Source organism: Pelophylax lessonae, assembly GCF_965119305.1.
Source record: "Pelophylax lessonae genome assembly, chromosome: 12".
Taxonomy (NCBI): Eukaryota; Metazoa; Chordata; class Amphibia; order Anura; family Ranidae; genus Pelophylax; species Pelophylax lessonae.
Genome location: NC_138779.1, coordinates 174,902,457 through 174,921,459, shown reverse-complemented (window position 1 = coordinate 174,921,459; position 19,003 = coordinate 174,902,457). Strand labels below are relative to the sequence as shown.

At 40.7% G+C, this 19,003-nt stretch overlaps 2 protein-coding genes across 2 annotated transcripts in view; both read right to left on the bottom strand.

The window, feature by feature from the left end:
• Positions 1-19,003, bottom strand: part of LOC309568417 (sodium-dependent neutral amino acid transporter B(0)AT2-like) — a 500,552-nt gene that overhangs the window by 239,681 nt on the left and 241,868 nt on the right. The window lies entirely within an intron of this gene.
• On the bottom strand, positions 7,695-13,751 carry LOC309568814 (uncharacterized protein). The gene is made up of 4 exons (XM_082274601.1): positions 13,610-13,751; positions 10,263-10,353; positions 9,073-9,234; positions 7,695-8,613 (listed from the first exon to the last, which is right to left on the bottom strand). The coding sequence occupies exons 2-4, from the start codon at positions 10,346-10,348 to the stop codon at positions 8,382-8,384; spliced, it is 480 nt and encodes a 159-aa protein (XP_082130727.1). The 5' UTR covers positions 10,349-10,353; positions 13,610-13,751; the 3' UTR covers positions 7,695-8,381.

Sequence of the window (19,003 nt, the reverse complement as noted above, 5' to 3'; positions counted from 1 at the left end):
CAGGTGTTACGCTGACAGTATGAGGAGGCGGTAGAGGATGAGGAAGCGGAGTAGGAGGAGTTAGGAACAGGAGGCAAACTGAAGCGCCCTGCAATCCTCGGTGGTGGAAGGACATGCGCCAAATTGCTATCCGCCTCAGGCCCATCCGCCACTGCATTTACCCAGTGTGCCGTTAGGGAGATATAACGCCCCTGACCATGCTTACTGGTCCACGTATCGGTAGTTAGGTGGACCTTGGCACAGATGGCGTTGCGCAGTGCACACCTGATTTTTTCCCCCACTTGGTTGTGCAGGGAAGGGATGGCTTGCCTGGAAAAGTAGTGGCGGCTGGGCACGACGTACTGTGGGACAGCCACCGACTTAAGGCTTTTAAAACTGTGCGTCTCCACCAGACGGAATGACAGCATTTCAAAGGCCAAGAATTTTGAAATGCTGCCATTCAGGGCCAGGGATCGTGGGTGGGTTGGGGGGTACTTCCTCTGAAGTGTTTGCGGGGTGGCAGGTGCCGGTATCACTACAGAGGTGGATGAAGAGGCCGAGACTGCAGCAGAAGAGGAAGCAGGAGGAGCCAGAGACCTTTCTTGGTTTTGAAGGTGTCTACTCCACTGCAGCTCATGCTTTGCACTTAGATGCCTGATCATGCAGGTTGTGCTCAGGTTGAGAAGGTTTATGCCTCGCTTCAGGCTCTGATTGCACAGGGTGCAAACCACTCATGTCCTGTCATCAGCACATTGTCTGAAGAACTTCCACGCTAGAGAACTCCTTTGAGCTGGCTTTGGTGCGCTCGGTCCCTTGCTGCGTTGGGCAGTAGCAGGCGTAGTGTTTAGGGCACGGCCGCTCCGCTTCTGCACCCTGCTCCCTCTTCTGCTGTGCTGGTGGCTCTGTGCGACCACCGCCTCTTCCTCCAAACTACTCAGGTCACCTGCATGACCTTCATTCCATGTGGGGTCGAGGACCTCATCGTCCTCCACATCATCTTCCACCCAGTCTTCACCCCTGCCCTCCTTGTCGGTCTCCACAATTCTGAGTGCCGCAGCAGTTGGCACCTGCGTTTTGTCATCACCGGAGACGTGCTGCGATGGTCCTTCCATGTACTCATCTTGAGAAATAAGTGGTTGGGCATCGCTGCACTCAATCTCTTCCACTTCTGGGGCAGGGCTAGGTGGATGGCCCTGGGAAACCCTGCTGACAGAGTCATAAAAAAGAAGAAGAGACTGCTGCATGACTTGGGGCTCAGACTGCTTGCCTGATTTGCAAGGGGGTGAGGTGAAAGACGGTTGGACATCGGCTGCAGGTGCCAACTCTGACCTTTCTGCAGTAGACTGGGTGGGAGACAATGTGAAGGAACTGGAGGCACTGTCAGCAACCCAATCTACTATCGCCTGTACTTCTTCTGGCCTCATCACTTCTAGAGGCGCATGATGCCCTACCAAATACTGCTGCAGGTTCTGTCGCCTACTCACACTTGAGGAAGGTGTTTCACTTGTGCGTGTAGCTGGCACAGATCGACCACGTCCTCTCCTTGCAACAGGAGCTCTACCAGCAGCACCACGACCCAGGCCACGGCCCCTATTTGACGTTCTCCTCATATTTCTGTAATTTATGATCTTGCCCTAGAAAGGTGTTTATTGAATAGCAGAACAAAACAACAACAGTATCGCACGGGTGTATCTCACAGTCAAATATGCAAAGTATGCCGCAAATTTAATTTTTTTCACCCCAAAAGGGTGTATATTGAATAGCGGAATAGAAAAAAGGATATAAAATGGTGTATCTCACACGTACAAACACAGACTAGGCCCCAATTACAATTTTTTGTACCCTAAAGGGAGGATGAGGAAGAGGAGTAGGAGGAGTTCGGAACAGGAGGCAAACTGAAGCGCCCTGCAATCCTTGGCGGTGGATGGAGATGCGCCAAACTAATTTAAAAGGTGTATCTCACACGTACCGATACAGACTATGCCGTAATTTAATATTTTACACTCCAAAAGGGTGTATATTGAATAGCGGAATAGAAAATTTTTTATAAAACGGTGTATCTCACACGTACAAACACAGACTAGGCCCCGATTACAATTTTTTGTACCCTAAAGGCAGGATGAGGATGAGGAGAAGGAGGAGTTCAGAACAGGAGGCAAACTGAAGCACCCTGCAATCCTCGACGGTGGAAGATGCGCCCCAAAAGATTGGAAGGTGTATCTCACACGTACCGATACTGACTATGCCGCAATTTAATTCTTTTTACCCAAAAGGGTGTAGATTGAATAGCGGAATAGAAAAAATTTTATACGGTGTATCTCACACGTACAAACACAGACTAGGCCCCGATTACAATTTTTTGCACCCTAAAGGCAAGATGAGGATGAGGAGTAGGAGGAGTTCAGAACAGGAGGCAAACTGAAGCACCCTGCAATCCTCGGCGGTGTAAGATGCGCCCCAAAAATTGGAAAGGTGTATCTCACACGTACCGATACTGACTATGCCGCAATTTAATTCTTTTTAACCCAAAGGGTGTAGAATAGATTGAATAGCGGAATAGAAAATATGATATAAAATTGGTGATTTTTCAATAGCACATGTGAACACAGCAGTGTCTTATGTCAGTCAGGTATGCTGCAGGCTATGAAGGGAAAAAAAAAGAAAATTCCCCTTTAAGTTTGTAATTTTTAAATCAATTAGTACAGACTATGCCACAATTTAATTTTTTTTAACCCAAAAGGGTGTATATTGAATAGTGGAATAGAAAAAAGTGTATAAAATTGAAAATCACTCAATAGCACATGTGAACACAGCAGTGTCTTATCACAGTCAGCACTGAAGCAAAAAGGAAGGGGGAAAAAAAAAACCCTTTTAACTTGTAGTAAAATAGATCTAAGATGAACGCTGCACACAACTGACTGATAAAAATAGATTTTTTTCTCCCTCCTCCTCAGTGGGCTCAAGTGAGGGCAAAAAGATTGTGTTCACTGCACCACCCCCCACACAGCAAAATCGATGTAGAACACTGACCCTGCCTAATCTCCAGCCTCGCCCTAATATGCTCGATAAGATCGTTCACTGCACAACCCCCCACACAGCAAAATCGATGTAGAACACTGACCCTGCCTAATCTCCAGCCTCGCCCTAATATGCTCGATAAGATCGTTCACTGCACAACCCCCCACACAGCAAAATCGATGTAGAACACTGACCCTGCCTAATCTCCAGCCTAGCCCTAAAATGCTCTAATAACTCTCCCTGCCTGCACTCCGACCTGACCCTGCATTCTTTTCGGACACAATTTTTCACAGAATCACTGTCTTTCCCTAATCAGCAGCCAGCACGTATGATGTGTGCTCTGTCCCTAAACTACAGCAGAATGACGCAGCGCGCTAGGGCTCTCGAACTTATAAAAACATGGTCACATGCTTCAGATGGCCAATCACAGCTACTAATACATTAGTAGGCATGGCTGGGATGGCTTAAGGCACACCAGTTAAACGCTTGTTGATTGGCTGTTGAAAGCCCGCCATTAAAAGCGTGCCATAACATACAAAACAGGAAATAAAATGACCGAACACAGATTTTAAACCCGAACATACAGTAAAGATTTCGGGTCCGTGTTCGGGTTACAAAAATCCAATTATTCGGTACGAACACTAATAATACAGTCCGTGTTCACTCAACACTAATTGTGAGGTCCTTCTCAAAATACACACTAGACCCTTATCAAGCCATACAAGACCCTTATCCACTGGACAAGGATCTGGTATGGAATTTGGGAGGAACCCAATGCCATTTGTTTTGTTTTTTTTTGGGGGGGGGGGCTTGCAGCTCATTAAATCTGCCCAGATTGTTCACCAGTCTGAAGAACTGTACACTGCTGGGTTCTGTTTGAATTCGTGGTTGATTCCCAACTCAAAACTCAAAACAAATAGTTGATGTAATGCTATCATGTTGGTTGTGTATGACATCACGGTTGTGGATGACATAACTGTGCTTACCATCATCACTTTTACTGTATAGGTTTCCTAACTTACACTCTATTAACCTAATTATTGCTTGAAACTCATAGTGACGTAAAAAATAAGGATTCTTTTTTTTCAGGATCCAGCATTCATTCTGTCACTCTAAGCAAGTCATTATCCTTAACCTACTGTAGTCAGAGCCATCTAGAAACCTGTCTCCTTTTCCCAAAAACTTTGAAAGCTCTTAGGTAGTAGAAACAGACAGCTTTACATGTAATGCACCCTTTAATTCACCCAGCAATGATCATAAAAAAGCAAAATTGGGTTTGTTCATGAAAAAAAAAAACTGCCAAGGACACTCACAGTGCAATCATTTATAATGCAGGTTAGATTATGAAAGCTGACTTGAAATCATCCAAGTATGTTGCCAGTTGAGTAGTGGTTACAAGATCAAGTACAAATAAAACTTCTCAGGTTTTCTCAAATATGAGGTTTACTGCACTTACTAATTTTATTGGTATATTACTTGGTGTTTTGGAACCCAGGCTCTAGAGCAGGGACCCTCAAAATACGGCCCTCCAGCTGTTGTGGAACTACACGTCCCATGAGGCATTGGAAAACTCTGACATTCACAGACATGACTAGGCATGATGGGAATTGTAGTTCCTGAACAACTGGAGGGCCATAGTTTGAAGACCCCTGCTCTAGAGCATTACTAAACATGCACACAGGTGCACTGGAACATGTCTGACATGGATTTCTACAATATCTGTGAATGGAAAAGGTATGGCTGATATGAAGTGCCTTTTGTGAATGAAGGGAGCATAGCTGTCATTGGGTGCTGTCTTTAAATGGAGGGGGGCATGGATGACAGGAGGTTCTCCCTTTGAATGGGAAAGACATAGCCAACATAGGAGTACTGTTTGAGAATAGAGACTGACAGGAAGTCATATCTTGATTTGGAGGCAAATAGCTAACATGGGGGTAGTGTTTGTGAATGGAGAGGGACATGGCTGACAGGAGTTTCTGTCTGTGAATGAGAGGGACATAGCTTACATGGAGTGAAATTTGTGAATTGGATGAACATGGCTGATATGGATTGCTGTCTGTGAACAAGTGAGCATGGCTGACATTGGGCACTGTTTTTGAATGGAGAGGGGCATGGATGACAGGAGGTTCTGTCTTTCAATGGGAGAGACATGGCTGACGTAGAGGTACTGTCTGTAAATAGAGGGTACGGCTGACAGACAGTTCTATCTGTGAATGTAGGAGAAATAGACATGGGGAATTCTTTTTATATAGGTGGAACATGGGTGACCTAGAGTGCTGTATGTGAATGGAGGAGAGATGGCTGACATGGACTGCTGTCTGTGATTGGATGGATCTGGCATGATATGGGGTGCTCTCTCTGAATGGGTGGACATGACTGACATAAGTTTCTCCTCATGAATAGAAAGACATGGCGTCCTGCCTGTGAATAGGAGGAACTATGCAAACTTAATGTGCTCTCTGTGAATGGGAGGGACATGTCTGACATGGGGTGCTATATGTGAATTTTATTTTATTATTTCAGGTACTTATATAGTGCAGTCACAGCGCTTTACATATACATTGCACATTCAATTCAGGCCCTGCCCTCAAGGAGCTTACAATCTAAGGTCCCTAACTCACATACATACACAGTAGGGCCATTTTTTTATACAGGATCCAATTAACCTACCAGCATGTCTTTGGAGTGTGGGAGGAAACCGGAGTACCCAGAGGAAACCCACACAGGCACAGGGAGAACATGCAAACTCCAGGCAGGTAGTGTCGTGGTTGGGATTCAAACCAGGGACCCTCTTGCTGCTAGATGAAAGTGCTAACCACTACACCACTGTGCCGCCCATGGAATGGAAGAGACAAGACATGAATGGTGTGGGATGCTGCCTATGAATACAAAGCACAATTGATATAGGGGGCCTTTTTGCGAATGCGGGCAGCATGGATAACATGGGGTGCTGACTGTAAAAGGAGGAAGGGGGCATAGTTACCATGAAGTGCTCCATGTAAAAAGTCTGTTGTTCAGTCACACCCACATTCTGACCATGTCCACATTGTTCCACGTGACTATTCCCATATTCCCACATGCCGTCAGTTGTTTTTTTTTTTTATCCCAGGTTCATTAGAATTCTATTCACATCCCCAGTGAAGATTAAAGCATATTATTTGACAAAGTCAAATTAAATCACAGGTAACCTCCCTCTCGTATATGAAAACATTTACCAATTAATCTGTTGGTATACTTTATCATATATACCAGAAAAATTAAAGATATATTTTTATTGGCTGAAATGAAGAAAGCCTAATTTTCATTTTTTTATTTATATTTAGACTTCCTAATATTTCTATTGGTATACATATATCCTCACCCCTAAAAATGAAAAACAGTGGTGCAACTGGTACAGTAGAGTGAACAAATAGAACTTTGATTCAAGGACATTTACCCCCTCTACCCACTTTACCAATGTCAGTATATGATGCTCGAAAGAATACAATCTTGCTTGAGGCATTTTTGTGTATCAGGTATTAGTAACAATGACATCAGCATATCACATTTTACTACTTAGAAAAGTTTATTTTTACTTCTGCCGAGTGGAAGGGATGTATTGCCACCTGTATTATTATAGAAACCCTCGGTGAAAATGAGAGCTAATATTCAATAATTGTCAATAATACCAGGACATACAGTATGACCAGTGCAAGGAACATAGACGTCTTAGTTTTTTTTTTTTGGTTAATATGGGTTGATGCGCTTTGCACTTAGAACTCTTTGCACTGTTTAATTGAACAAGCCTGATAATGCCAGTTCATCATTGTACCATTTCACTAGCATAAAGAGAGTTACAGCATTTTCAGAAATAAGTGTAACTAGATGAAGGTGGGTAGGATGCTGAATCACTTGGCCACCAAAGACCTCAGATTTTTTCATTCACATTGGGTAAAGTTCATTATGAAAGCCACTTTTATGGAATAGCTGCAGTTGAATGAAAAATGGCAAAACGTAATATGCAATATACATTATCCAGTTGCATCTCACAATTATATATTCTTGTAAAAATAATAAATCTACAAACGTGTAGATATTGATAATTGTTCTGTCTGTGGTTTTTGAACACATTGAAGAATAAAAAGTACAGTATGTGTTTATAGATACAGCACAACCCACTTGGATATGAATAAACTTGCTTTTAATCAGTTCACAAAGTACAGAAAATTTCCCACGTGTCATCACATAATATGTGTATAAAAATCTTCAATACCTGACAAAAATATAACTTATTAAATTAAAAATACTTACAAATAAATTGTAAAAACTTTAAATATCTGGAGTGTGTGTATATAATATATTTACATCTGAAATATTTTTTACAATCTCCCTTTTAGCAGAAAATGTGATATAAGGATACAGAAAACTTCCATGCAGTGCTTTGCTGAGTTTTCTACTTAGTGCCTGCCTTTGGCTCTTTGGCTGTTGTGGAAATAAATGCCCATCTTATTCTGAGTTGTCTTTTTCCATGTTGGAAAAGCCATAAGAGAACTTGTAAAATATTAAAAATTTTTTTTTTTTTTTGTAAATTATTCATTTTGAGAGGAGGTTTCCTGTAACACTCACCCTTCAGACCATTATATGGTTAAATTATATTTCTGGGATTTCAGATGCTTTAATGGGTGGCTTTAAAATATTGGTCTGGCAAAATATGTCAATCTAATATGTGCCACTGGAGACGTACACACTGAACATCTGTTGTTGTGCAAGTATTTTTCTTCTAATATCTAGTGCAAAGGAAAAAATACTCGTCACTTGTGACCTTACTACAAGAGGTAGAACAGGAGGAAGTATTTTGTTTGGAATGGAGATCTAAGCTTTACGTAAACATCTTCCTCCCTCCTTAGCAAGCCTAAAAACACTGGGCCACGCAAGTGCAATTGTTCCCTTATCATTCCACCTGCATCCGGTAGACACACTACCATCTACAAGAACTGCAAAGCATAACATTGACGTCACGCTAAATATAACTTTATAATATTATTCTTGGCACACAGAGATACACAGTAGCTGTAAAGCACATTACATTATTACTGTTGAAAAGCATACTCCTGGCATAGTCGTTTCACTTTGTGTGAGGGGAGGGTAAAGTTTTACTAACGTGGAAATCAGTGCACAAATCTCAGTTCCTTCTATTAAAAACAGGTGCATCACTACACAATTGTGGCCTCTGCAGGTTCTGTTTTAGCTCGCCACCTGACAACCCAGAAACCCATCTTCAAGACTTGCTCTTGGTTTTGCTCCACAGGACACCGTAAAGTCCACAAATTCAGCTCTATGTAATATTCATTTCCATGATTAGTCTTCCTTGAATTGTGGAGTAAGCTTAAAAAGTCAACCAGGATCTATGTGGTCTGTAAAATTTTAGTTGAATCAGTTCTGTCTTTAATATAAACTAAGGATCGGCGGCGCCTTCTACCATATCCTAATGGATCCTTGGTGTCTCTGTTGGAGCCATCTTTGTAGTTGTTCTTTCCAAGGCGATATAGCATGTTGGCTAAATTCTGGATCTGACAAGTGCCTAAGTGACAACCACGGGCATTGACTGATGGAGCATACCGTTTTTCTCTATGGTAGCTGAAAAATAAAGGTTCATATACTTTAAACTCAGTTCAAGTAATACAACAGTGGGGCTAATTTTTGTGTTTTTACTACACAATGCTCTCCTGCACATACAGACTGCTGACATTTTGTTCACACTCCTCTCCTTTACATACTGTTACCTTCATATCCTCAACACTCCTTACCCTAACATATTAGCCACTGTCATTCCCTCCACACTCCTCTCTTGCGCATACTGCCCAGTGTCCTACTGTTCACACACCTCTCTTGTGCATACTTTCACTATCAAACCCTCTGTACTCCTCTGCTACACACACTGCTGCCTTTTTACCCTCTGAACCCCCTCTCCTGCATATACCCTCCGCACTAATCTCCTGTAGGAAGTACCACCTAAGAAAGTTCTGCATTGTTTATAATATCCCCAATCTTGGACTAGTATTATATATGTGCATGTAGGTAAGCATTTTTAATTACCTTAGCGTGTTCTGATTATTATCCTGAAGGTTCTCTGCATTTGAATTGTCTTTAGACTCCTCCATAGCATAATTGTCAGCATTTCTCTCATCTCTTACAAGCCTCTGTTTTGAAAGGCCTCCTAACTTTTCCAAGAAGGACACCACAGGCGGAGGCATATGTCTGTAAAAGAGATACATATTTATTAGTTATAATTATTATATATCTTCATTGTCGGAGTTTGGTTTAGTATTTAGTGTTATATATATATATAGTTAACTTAGCATCTTGCTTCTTCTATCTGTTACTGAACTGACGTGGCCTTAAATGGCCATCTCTACCTAGCAATGTTATATGTTCTTCTGTCATAAAGTCACTGCCACTGACTAATGACCTAATGCAAGAACAAATGGGGCACTGGATTCAGGTTCTCTACAGGTCAGTGGGCACACTAGCTCCTTATTGCCAGTGCTTTACATAATGGGGATCCAACTGAGGAACAGGGTAAGGACTTAGAGTTGAGAACCCAGTACATACAATCCAATCAGAATGGCAAACATGCAAATGTCCAAAGTTTTCAATGATAAAATTGATTTATAGAAAAAAATACTAACGTGTCTTGGGGGACCAAACACACTAGGAATTTGCTGCATTCACTGACACTGGCTTAACCTGCTCTTCTGAAACTGTTCCAAGCAGTAATTCGTAGTGCAGATCTATTTGGCATCTACTGACCTGAGTCCATTTAAGCACATTCAAAATTCCTAACCCCTGTTGAACGGGAAGTATGTTTAGCCCCGGAAAATGCATTGGTTTTTTTATCTTTTATGAATCAATTTTATATTTAAAGGCCCTGGACTCTTAAACATTTGTTTGGCGCCCTTTTGTTTGGTTTATATTTACTGTATATTTACATATGTACTGTACATTTTGTTTGGTGTCCATTTGTTTGGTTTATATGTACTGTATATTGAATAATTTTCCTGTCATATTACCAATTGAGAGGAACCTTAAAATGGATGTTGCATGAATTGACAGTCTATTTTAAGAAAAAGTTGGAAAAGCCAACTGCTGCAAGTGCAAACCCCGTCAACAGAGAAAACTGTAACACAGTCTGGTGAAATTTTGCAGTTCACATTTGGTATATTTCTCATCAAAAGCCCCTCTTTTAAAAGCATTAAAAGATCTTTGTGGCTAGGCTGTATGTTTACCTGACTTTGTGGTCCATCCAAATGGAGTTGCAGACGTGGAAGGTCATCACAAGGAAAAACAACGCAAGACATTCACGTCGAGCCATAAGTGCTAGAGAGGAAAAAGCATAGTGTTAATATTAGACAGGTCTTACAATGTCCAGCCAACTTCCTTCATTTGGTCTATATTTATATTGTTTTGAAAAGGCTTATGCCAAATTTCATTTTCTCTTAGAACAGCTTGGCTGCTTGACAAAGTAGACTAAGAACAAGATGACCAAGAAAGGCCTAAGATCCATTAGCCAATATAGTAAATGGTTTTCTTATACCTTGTTTACAAACTGACATACAAGATGTTAACAGAATTTGCAAAAGTAACAACTAAATTAGAAATTTGTGGTTGCAAAGCCTTCCCAGTGGCAAGTAAATCAAGTTGTAGGATTATGTCAGGTAAGCCATTTTATCAAAGCTTCAATATTAGCCGTTTTTGAACAAATCTGTTACTTTGTAACATGCTGGATATACAAATACACTGTTAGTCTCCATTCACACTGGTACGACTTGTCAGGCGACTTGGTCAGCCTGACAAGTCGTGCACCGTCACGTCCCATAGTGTAGTACAGGACCGGTTCTAATAAGAGCGACACAAGTCGCTCCGACTTAGAAAAAGGGTCCTGTACTACTTTGGGGCGACCTGGAGCGACTTGCATAGACATTCATTTTATGAAGTCCGTGCAAGTCGCGCCGAAGTCGCGCTGCACACGACTTCACAGGTCGCCCCCTAAGTCGGAGCGACGTAGTGTGAACCGGCACTTACAGTTCAGTGTTAAATATTAAATATTTTTTACTAAAGAAAGCATAGCATGCAGCAAAACAGCACAGCATAACTGTCTGTCAAAACACTATTAAATGTTCTAAAATTTGACTCCCCCTAAGCCTTGCCCCACGGAGTGTGTAAGGTACTTCATGGCAAAGCCAGGACAAATTCTGTTGAGACTGGTAATCATCATTTAGTTTGCTTGCCATGTTAGGCATGACAAACACCTATCCAACATTTTCTTTAAAATAAAACTCTATCACAAGTGTGCCTGTTCATTAAACAGTCTGAATATGAAAGGGCACATCAATGTAGTGGAGGAGAGCATACAATATGTGCATTGGTATGGTGACAGCAAGTTCTGAGACATGTGTTGTGAGTGAAGTCAGAACATGTGCTGAGAGAAGGAGGATATGATGGGCGTTAGACATTTCTTGTAAGAGCAGGAGTTGGTGTACAGGTGTGGTGCAGGGGCCGGAGGATGAGGTACAGCTGCAGTGGTAAAAGCTGGGGGGAAGGTTTTACAAAAAGCAGTGACCATTCAGTAGACCATTCAGTAGCTGGCATAAGTGATACACTTGGTAACTGTCTAAGAGCCTGTGTGGATAGGGTTTTGTTCACTTTGAATGAGTTTTGCTGTCACATGTAAGGCTATAACTTTACAAAATCTACTTAAAACAGGTAAAATACAGTACAGAAGGAGATATTTGATGACAGTTGTATATCTGTCAGTGAATTCTAAATGAACTCCGAAACATCTCAAACAGATGTCCAACTGAGTTCATCAACACAAGATCAAAGCCCACCAACACAGGCTCTTAGGATGCTAAAAACTGCTAGACCAACTGATTATGAGAAGTATGACAGTTTGTATGATGCCCTGTTTGGGAATTTATGAGTTCAATTAAATTTCATTATATCTTTTTGAACAGCTTTAATATTTTTGTAAATGTATGAGCTCGTAGTTTCTAGACATTATGAGATTTGGATAGGACAGCATGACAAACGAAAGCTTGTAATGGCAAAAACTCAATTTTAGACAAGAAAAATAAGTTGCGCTTTGTACAGCCTGGAATATACATGACTGCATTTTATGCTATATTAGTATTAAACTAATGTATATTGATTATCTTTAACAACACAAAGAACTATAAAAATCCATGTAAAGGGTTTTGGAATAATATAATATTAATTTGCTGAGTTATATCAAGCTTAAGCTTCTAAAATAATGAAATAAGGAGGCTTTCTCGTGATATGACTATTTTCTCATCGTTTTATGCACAGACTTATTTAAACTAAGGTCACCCAGTCATTAATTGAAGCTATTATTGGTATTAAGACTACCACACTTTAATCTTAATAAAAAGAATTAGTTTAGACTATTAATGTGGTGTATTACTTAATAGAGATGAGATATACTTCTCTGCTATATTATTACACAGCTTAAAATAGGAAATTGCTGTCTAAGCGATGTACTAAACCACAGTATGTAGGCTTAGGCTTACTACTAACGAAATTGACCTCATCCAACCTTCTTTAAATACATTTTACACCTTAGCATTCCTTGGATGGTCAATACAATCTACAATTTCAAACAGTTTCAGCTAATGCCGAGAGGTAGCTAGTATGATGTCTGTTAATACGTGTGGCTGGAATATAAGTCTATTATTTTACTAGTCTGAAATTAATTTTATATTTGCATACATTTCTAACTAATGAAAACATAATATCTACTAGGGGGCTTACTATAACAGTGATTAAGTGGAGGTGTTACCCATATTCTGTCAGTATCATTTTATGTTTCATTTTCCATCTAAGGATAAAGAGAATTTAGGGTGGCATCTTTTTACTGTCAGTACTTCGCTCTTGTTTTTTTTACTTCTCCATTACTCCAGTGAACACATGTACTATTGCAGTTCTCAATTCATATAGAGTACAATCTAGCACTTTGGAAAGCACTGAGGAGCCCCGCTGTGAACTGTAAGGATTATATTGCCTGGAGACAGGCTCAGGCTGTATATCAGAGCACGCTGCAACCCCTATATTATATTGCATCAGAAAAGAAGCCAACATAATTTGCAAGTCCATGCCCGCCAAAGCCAGTTTAGTAATTACTTGTAATGTGTGTGTGTGTATGTGTGTGTGTGTGTGTGTGTGTGTCTGAGTTTTAATAACTTTAATGGACAAAATATGTCTTTTTAATGTGTAACTACTATTAATTTAAATTAAATCAGCACAATAATGCTAAATTATTTATTGAAAGAATATATGTAATGGCAAAATAAAACATTCAAAGTGTAATTTCTTTTAAATCAGATTTCGTTATATGGCTATTTTAAAATAATAACATTAACTGTTATATGTATATTTCTAATAAAAAAAAAGTTTGAATTGTATTAAAATTAAGCAGGAATTAAATATATTTTTAAAATGTATTAATGGTCTTTAAAAATATTTCTCTTGATATAAGCTATATGTAAATGTTACAAATGTACAGAAAATATTCTAAAAGTTTTAGCAGGTAGGGAGAAGGTAAAAGATTCACGCTTACCTTTATTTCTAAGCTGTGTGTATGTCCTCGGATGTTCTGTTTGGTTATTCTGCCACAGGATGCACTCCAATGAATAAGTGCTCTTGAATAAAGCTTTGTCCTGCTTGCCTGGGTTGTAGCTGTGCTAGTGCCTCCTTATATGCTGCTGCCTGACCAGGAGCAGAACAGGAGGAGGTCAGGAGGGGATGACGTCATTGGAAGTCATTGTGCAGCTCAGGCAAACTTACATAGATGCCAATTAACTTTGCACATGACTAATATTTTGTATACTTTTTTTTTATAAGATTATTGTTGCCTTGCCTAGACTGAGAAGTCATACAGGATGTGTCTTTTTACATTAATTTATACTTTCGAGATGAGTTGCCATGTAAAACTCCTATTTTAAAACCACTGAACTTTTAAACATGCTAAGCTTTTTCATATAAAACACAGTACTTTATTTAACTGACTTTTTATTTTTATGTTTATTTTTCTAATTATGTTTTTCTCTTTGTTTCTGGCTTTAATACTTGCCGAATCTGACCCTTACTAGTGTGCAGATTAAGAAAATCAGATTGAAGTCAGAAGTCTTCATCTGTACGCAGAGATGTATAGTAACTAAGTAGAACTACTTCACTACTGTACTTAACCGCTTCCATACAGAGCAGTTAGACCCCCTTCCTGCCCAGACCAATTTTCAGCTTTCAGCACTCTCACACTTTGAATGACAATTGCTCAGTCATGCTACACTGTAACCAAACAACATTTTTATAATTTTTTTCACACAAATAGAGCTTTCTTTTGGTGGTATTTGATCACAACTGGGGTTTTTTTTTTTCGTGATATAAGCAAAAAAAGAGCAAAAATTTTGCAAAAAAAACACTTTTTTTTAGTTTCTATTATAAAATTTTGCAAAAAATTAATTTTTCTTCATACATTTGGGCCAAAATTTATACTGCTACATATCTCTGGTAAAATTAACCCAAATTAGTGTATATTATTTAGTCTGTGTGAAATTTATTGAGTCTAGAAGCTATGGTACCAATTACTGAAAATTTATCACACCAGATGTACTGATGGCCTATCTCCTTTCTTGAGGCCCTGAAATGTCAGGACAGTACAAATACCCCCCAAATGACCCCTTTTTGTAAAGTAGACAGTCCAAGGTATTTAGTAAGAGGCATGGTGAGTTTTTTGAAGTTATAATTTTTTCCCACAATTCTTGGGAAAATGAAGAAAACATTTTTTTTTCTTTTTTTTCCCAAAACGTTGTCAATTTATAAGCTATTTCTAACACATAGCATGTACACAGCAAAAATGACACCCCAAAATTCATTCTGCTACTCCTTCTGAGTATGGTGATACCACATGTGTGAGACTTTTACACAGCCTGGCCACAAAAAGAGACTCCACGTCCAAGTAGCACCATAAGGCGTTTTAGGAGCATAAATACACATAAAACTTTCTTACTACCTATCACACTTTTCAAGGCCCTAGAGCACCAATACAATGGAAAAGTCCACAAAATTACCCCATTTTGGAAAGCAAACACTCCAACGTATATTCTATGAGGCATTATGGGTCCTTTGAACATGTCATTTTTTTCCACAAGTTTTTGGAAAATGTGGGAAAAAAATGAAAAAAAATTTTTTTTACACAAAGTTGTAAATTTATAGAATATTCCTAACACATAGCATGTACATAGCAAAAATGACACCCCAAAATACATTCTGCCACTCCTCCTGAGTATGGCAATACCACATGTGTGAGACTTTTTCACAGCCTAGCCATATAGAGGGGCCTAAACATCCAAGGAGCATCATCATGCATCCTAGCCACTTGCCTAGGCCTATTTTTGACATTTGGTGTTTACAAGATAAAATCAGTTGTTTTTGCTAGAAAACTACTTAGAACCCCAAAACATTATATATTTTTTTTTAACAGAGACCCTAGAGAATAAAATGGAGATTATTGCAATATTTTTTATCACACCGTATTTGCGCAGCGGTCTTCCAAACGCATTTTTTTGGGAAAAAAATCACTTTTTTTAATTAAAAAATAAGAAAACAGTAAAGTTAGCCCAATTGTTTTCCATAATGTGAAAGATAATGTTACGCCGAGTAAATAGATACCCAACATGTCATGCTTCAAAATTGCGCACGCTCACAGAATGGTGACAAACTTTGGTACTTAAAAATCCCCATAGGCGACATTTTAAAAATTTCTACAGGTTGCTATCTTAGAGTTATAGAGGAGGTCTAGGGCTCAAATTATTGCTCTTGCTCTAACGATCGCGACGATACCTCACATGTGTAGTTTGAACACTGTTTACATATGTGGGCGGGGTTTCCGTATGCGTTCGCTTCTGCGCGCGAGCTCGCGGGGACAGGGCGCTTTAATTTTTTTTTTTTTTTTTTTTACTATTTATTTTATTTATTATTTTTTATTTTTACACTGTTTTTTAAAAAAAAAAAAAAAAAATTGATCATTTTTATTTCTATTACAAGAAATGTAAACATTACTTGTAATAGAAATAGGCACGACAGGACCTCTTTTTTGTGAGATCTGGGGTCAAAAAGTCCTCAGATCTCACAAGTACACTAAAAGATAGAAAAAATAAAAAAAAAAAAATTAAAAAATAATTAAATAAAATGAAAAAAAAAAAGGGACCTTTAAACTGGTTGCTAGGCAATGACGTTTGCCGTAGCTCCGGTCCTCCAAGACCATAGAGTCAAGTGAGGGCAAGCTTGCCCTCACTCGACATCCTGTCTGTGAGGATCTGGGACCGGATCGTTTTCCCCGCTGCCGGCGGGTCCGGTAAACGGGGAAAAGGACCAGAATGCAGCGGGAGGGGGGGGGGCACCTCTTTCGCCACCCCGGAAGGGTGATCCCGCGGCGAATCCGCCGCTGGGACCACCCTTATCGGAAAGCCAACCGTCCACCGTTTAAAATAATACCAGGGTTATGGCAGCTATCTGCTGCCATAACACCGGTATTTAGGTTTAAACGGACGACGTATATAAACCTTTTTGGACTTGGACATGGTGGCTGTATGAAGGGTGACAGGTACTCGGGTACTTTGCTGGGCAGGTGACAGGTACTCTGGTACTGATGAGCAAGTGGCAGGTACTCGAGTACTCCGATAGGCAGGTGACAGGTACTCGGGTACTCTTATGGGCAGGTGACAGGCAGGTGATAGGTACTGATGAGTAGTACTGATACTGATAGGTGATACTGATACTGTACTGATGATGGGTACTGATGATCAGTACTGATACTAATAGGTGATAGGTACTGATGGGTACTGATGAGTACTGATGAGTAGTGATGGGTAATGATGAGCAGGTGGCAAGTACTCGGGTACTTCAGGTGTCAGGTACTCTGATGAGCAGGTGGAAGGTACTCGGGTACTCTGTTGGGTAGGTGACAGGTACTTGGGTACTCTGATGGGTAGGTGACAGGTACTCGGGTACTCCGATGACGGGTACTCAAAGTACCAGAGTACCTGTCGTCAGAGTACCCGAGTACCTGTCATCAGAGTATCCGAGTACCCATCATCAGAGTATCCGAGTACCCGTCATCAGCGTACCCGAGTACCTGTCATCAGAGTACCCGAGTACCCGTCATCAGCGTACCCGAGTACCTGTCATCAGAGTACCCGAGTACCTGTCATCAGAGTACCCGAGTACCCATCATCAGAGTACCCGAGTACCTGTCATCAGAGTACCCGAGTACCTGTCATCAGAGTACCCGAGTACCCGTCATCAGAGTACCCGAGTACCTGTCACCAGCCCATCAGAGTACCTGTCATCAGAGTACCCGAGTACCTTTGGTCAGAGTACCCGAGTACCTGTCGTCAGAGTACCCGAGTACCTGTCGTCAGAGTACCCGAGTACCTGTCATCAGCCCATCAGAGTACCCGAGTACCTGTCATCAGAGTACCTGATGGGCTGGTGACAGGTACTCGGGTACTTTGATGGGCTAGTGACAGGTGCTCTTTATTGGGGGGGGGGGCAATCAGTGTGTTTGGGGTGCACTGTACTTGGTAACTAGCTGTTACCACAATCTCCTCCTCACACAGGATCAGTGTGTGAGGAGGAGAACACGGTGACAGCTAGTTACCGTGTTCTCTGATGACATTTGTGACCGGCTGTGATTGGACACAGCCGGTCACGTGGTAAAGAGCCAATTTCATTGGCTCTTTACCTAGATCGGGGATCGACTCTGTCCGAGGGACGAGCCTCGTCCCCGATCGCCGCGCTGCGCGCCCCCGGGGGCGCGCATTAAGGAAGGAACGAGCGGCTCGCGCTGGAGCCGCTCATGTGATCGGCTGTGATTGACACAGCCGATCACGTGGTAAACAGCCAATTTCATTGGCTGTTTACCTTGATCGGGGTTGGGCTCAGTCCGAGGGACGAGCCTCACCCCCGATCGCCGCGCTGCGCGCCCCCGGGGGCGCGCAGTAGCGGGGAGATCCGGGCGCCGTCATATGACGTCCGCCCGGATCGAGAAAGGATTTGTGCCGACGTCATTTGACATGACGCGGTACGGAAGGGGTTAAGTACCGAAAGGCGGTATCTGTACTTTCCTAGAGTATAATTTTTTTCTCCTACTTCCACTTTTACTTCACTACATTTTTTCAATGATTTCAATACTTCTACTCTGATATTTATTTTGGTGCTGCATAGTTACTCGTTACAATTATAAAAATTACCACTGCCAGAACAGTAGATGGCAGGTTTCATGAAGCTCAAAACGTGTATTATCAGCGCATACGAAAATAAAAGCTACTGTATGTATAAATAAAAGCTGCATTTGAAATAATAAAAAACAATATGATGTTCAAACGTTTGACTTCTTTCTTTAATAACTACATAACACAGTACTGGTATTTTTACTTTCAGTACTTGAGTTGCATTTTTTTTTCAAAACTACTGGTACTTTTACTTTCAGTACCTGAGTAGCAAAATTTAAAAAAAAAAACTACTTGCAATACTTAAGTACAAAAAATGTTGAATACTTTAGTACTTCTACTCAAGTCACTTTTTGATCGAGCACTTCCACTTCTACTCAAGTCACTTTTTGATCGAGCACTTGTACTTTTACTCAAGTAAGGGTTTCGAGTACCTTATACAAGTCTGTCTGTACGTTTGTTCCAGGGTGGTGCTCAGATTGGTGAAGCAAGAGGACTGGGTTGACAGCCTGAATGCTTAAAACAGTTTTAGAAGGGAGGGCCAAAATTGACACCGTCCATATTTCTCTAATGACAGATTTCCTTTTAGTTCCAGTCAACTAATTTTAGATATTTTAACTTTTTGTAGAGGTGGCTTCCATCATTTACAAGCTCATTATCTTTCTATAGACTTTGAAATTTTCATCTGTCCCCTCAGTCCTGATATCTGTCTATTTGACACA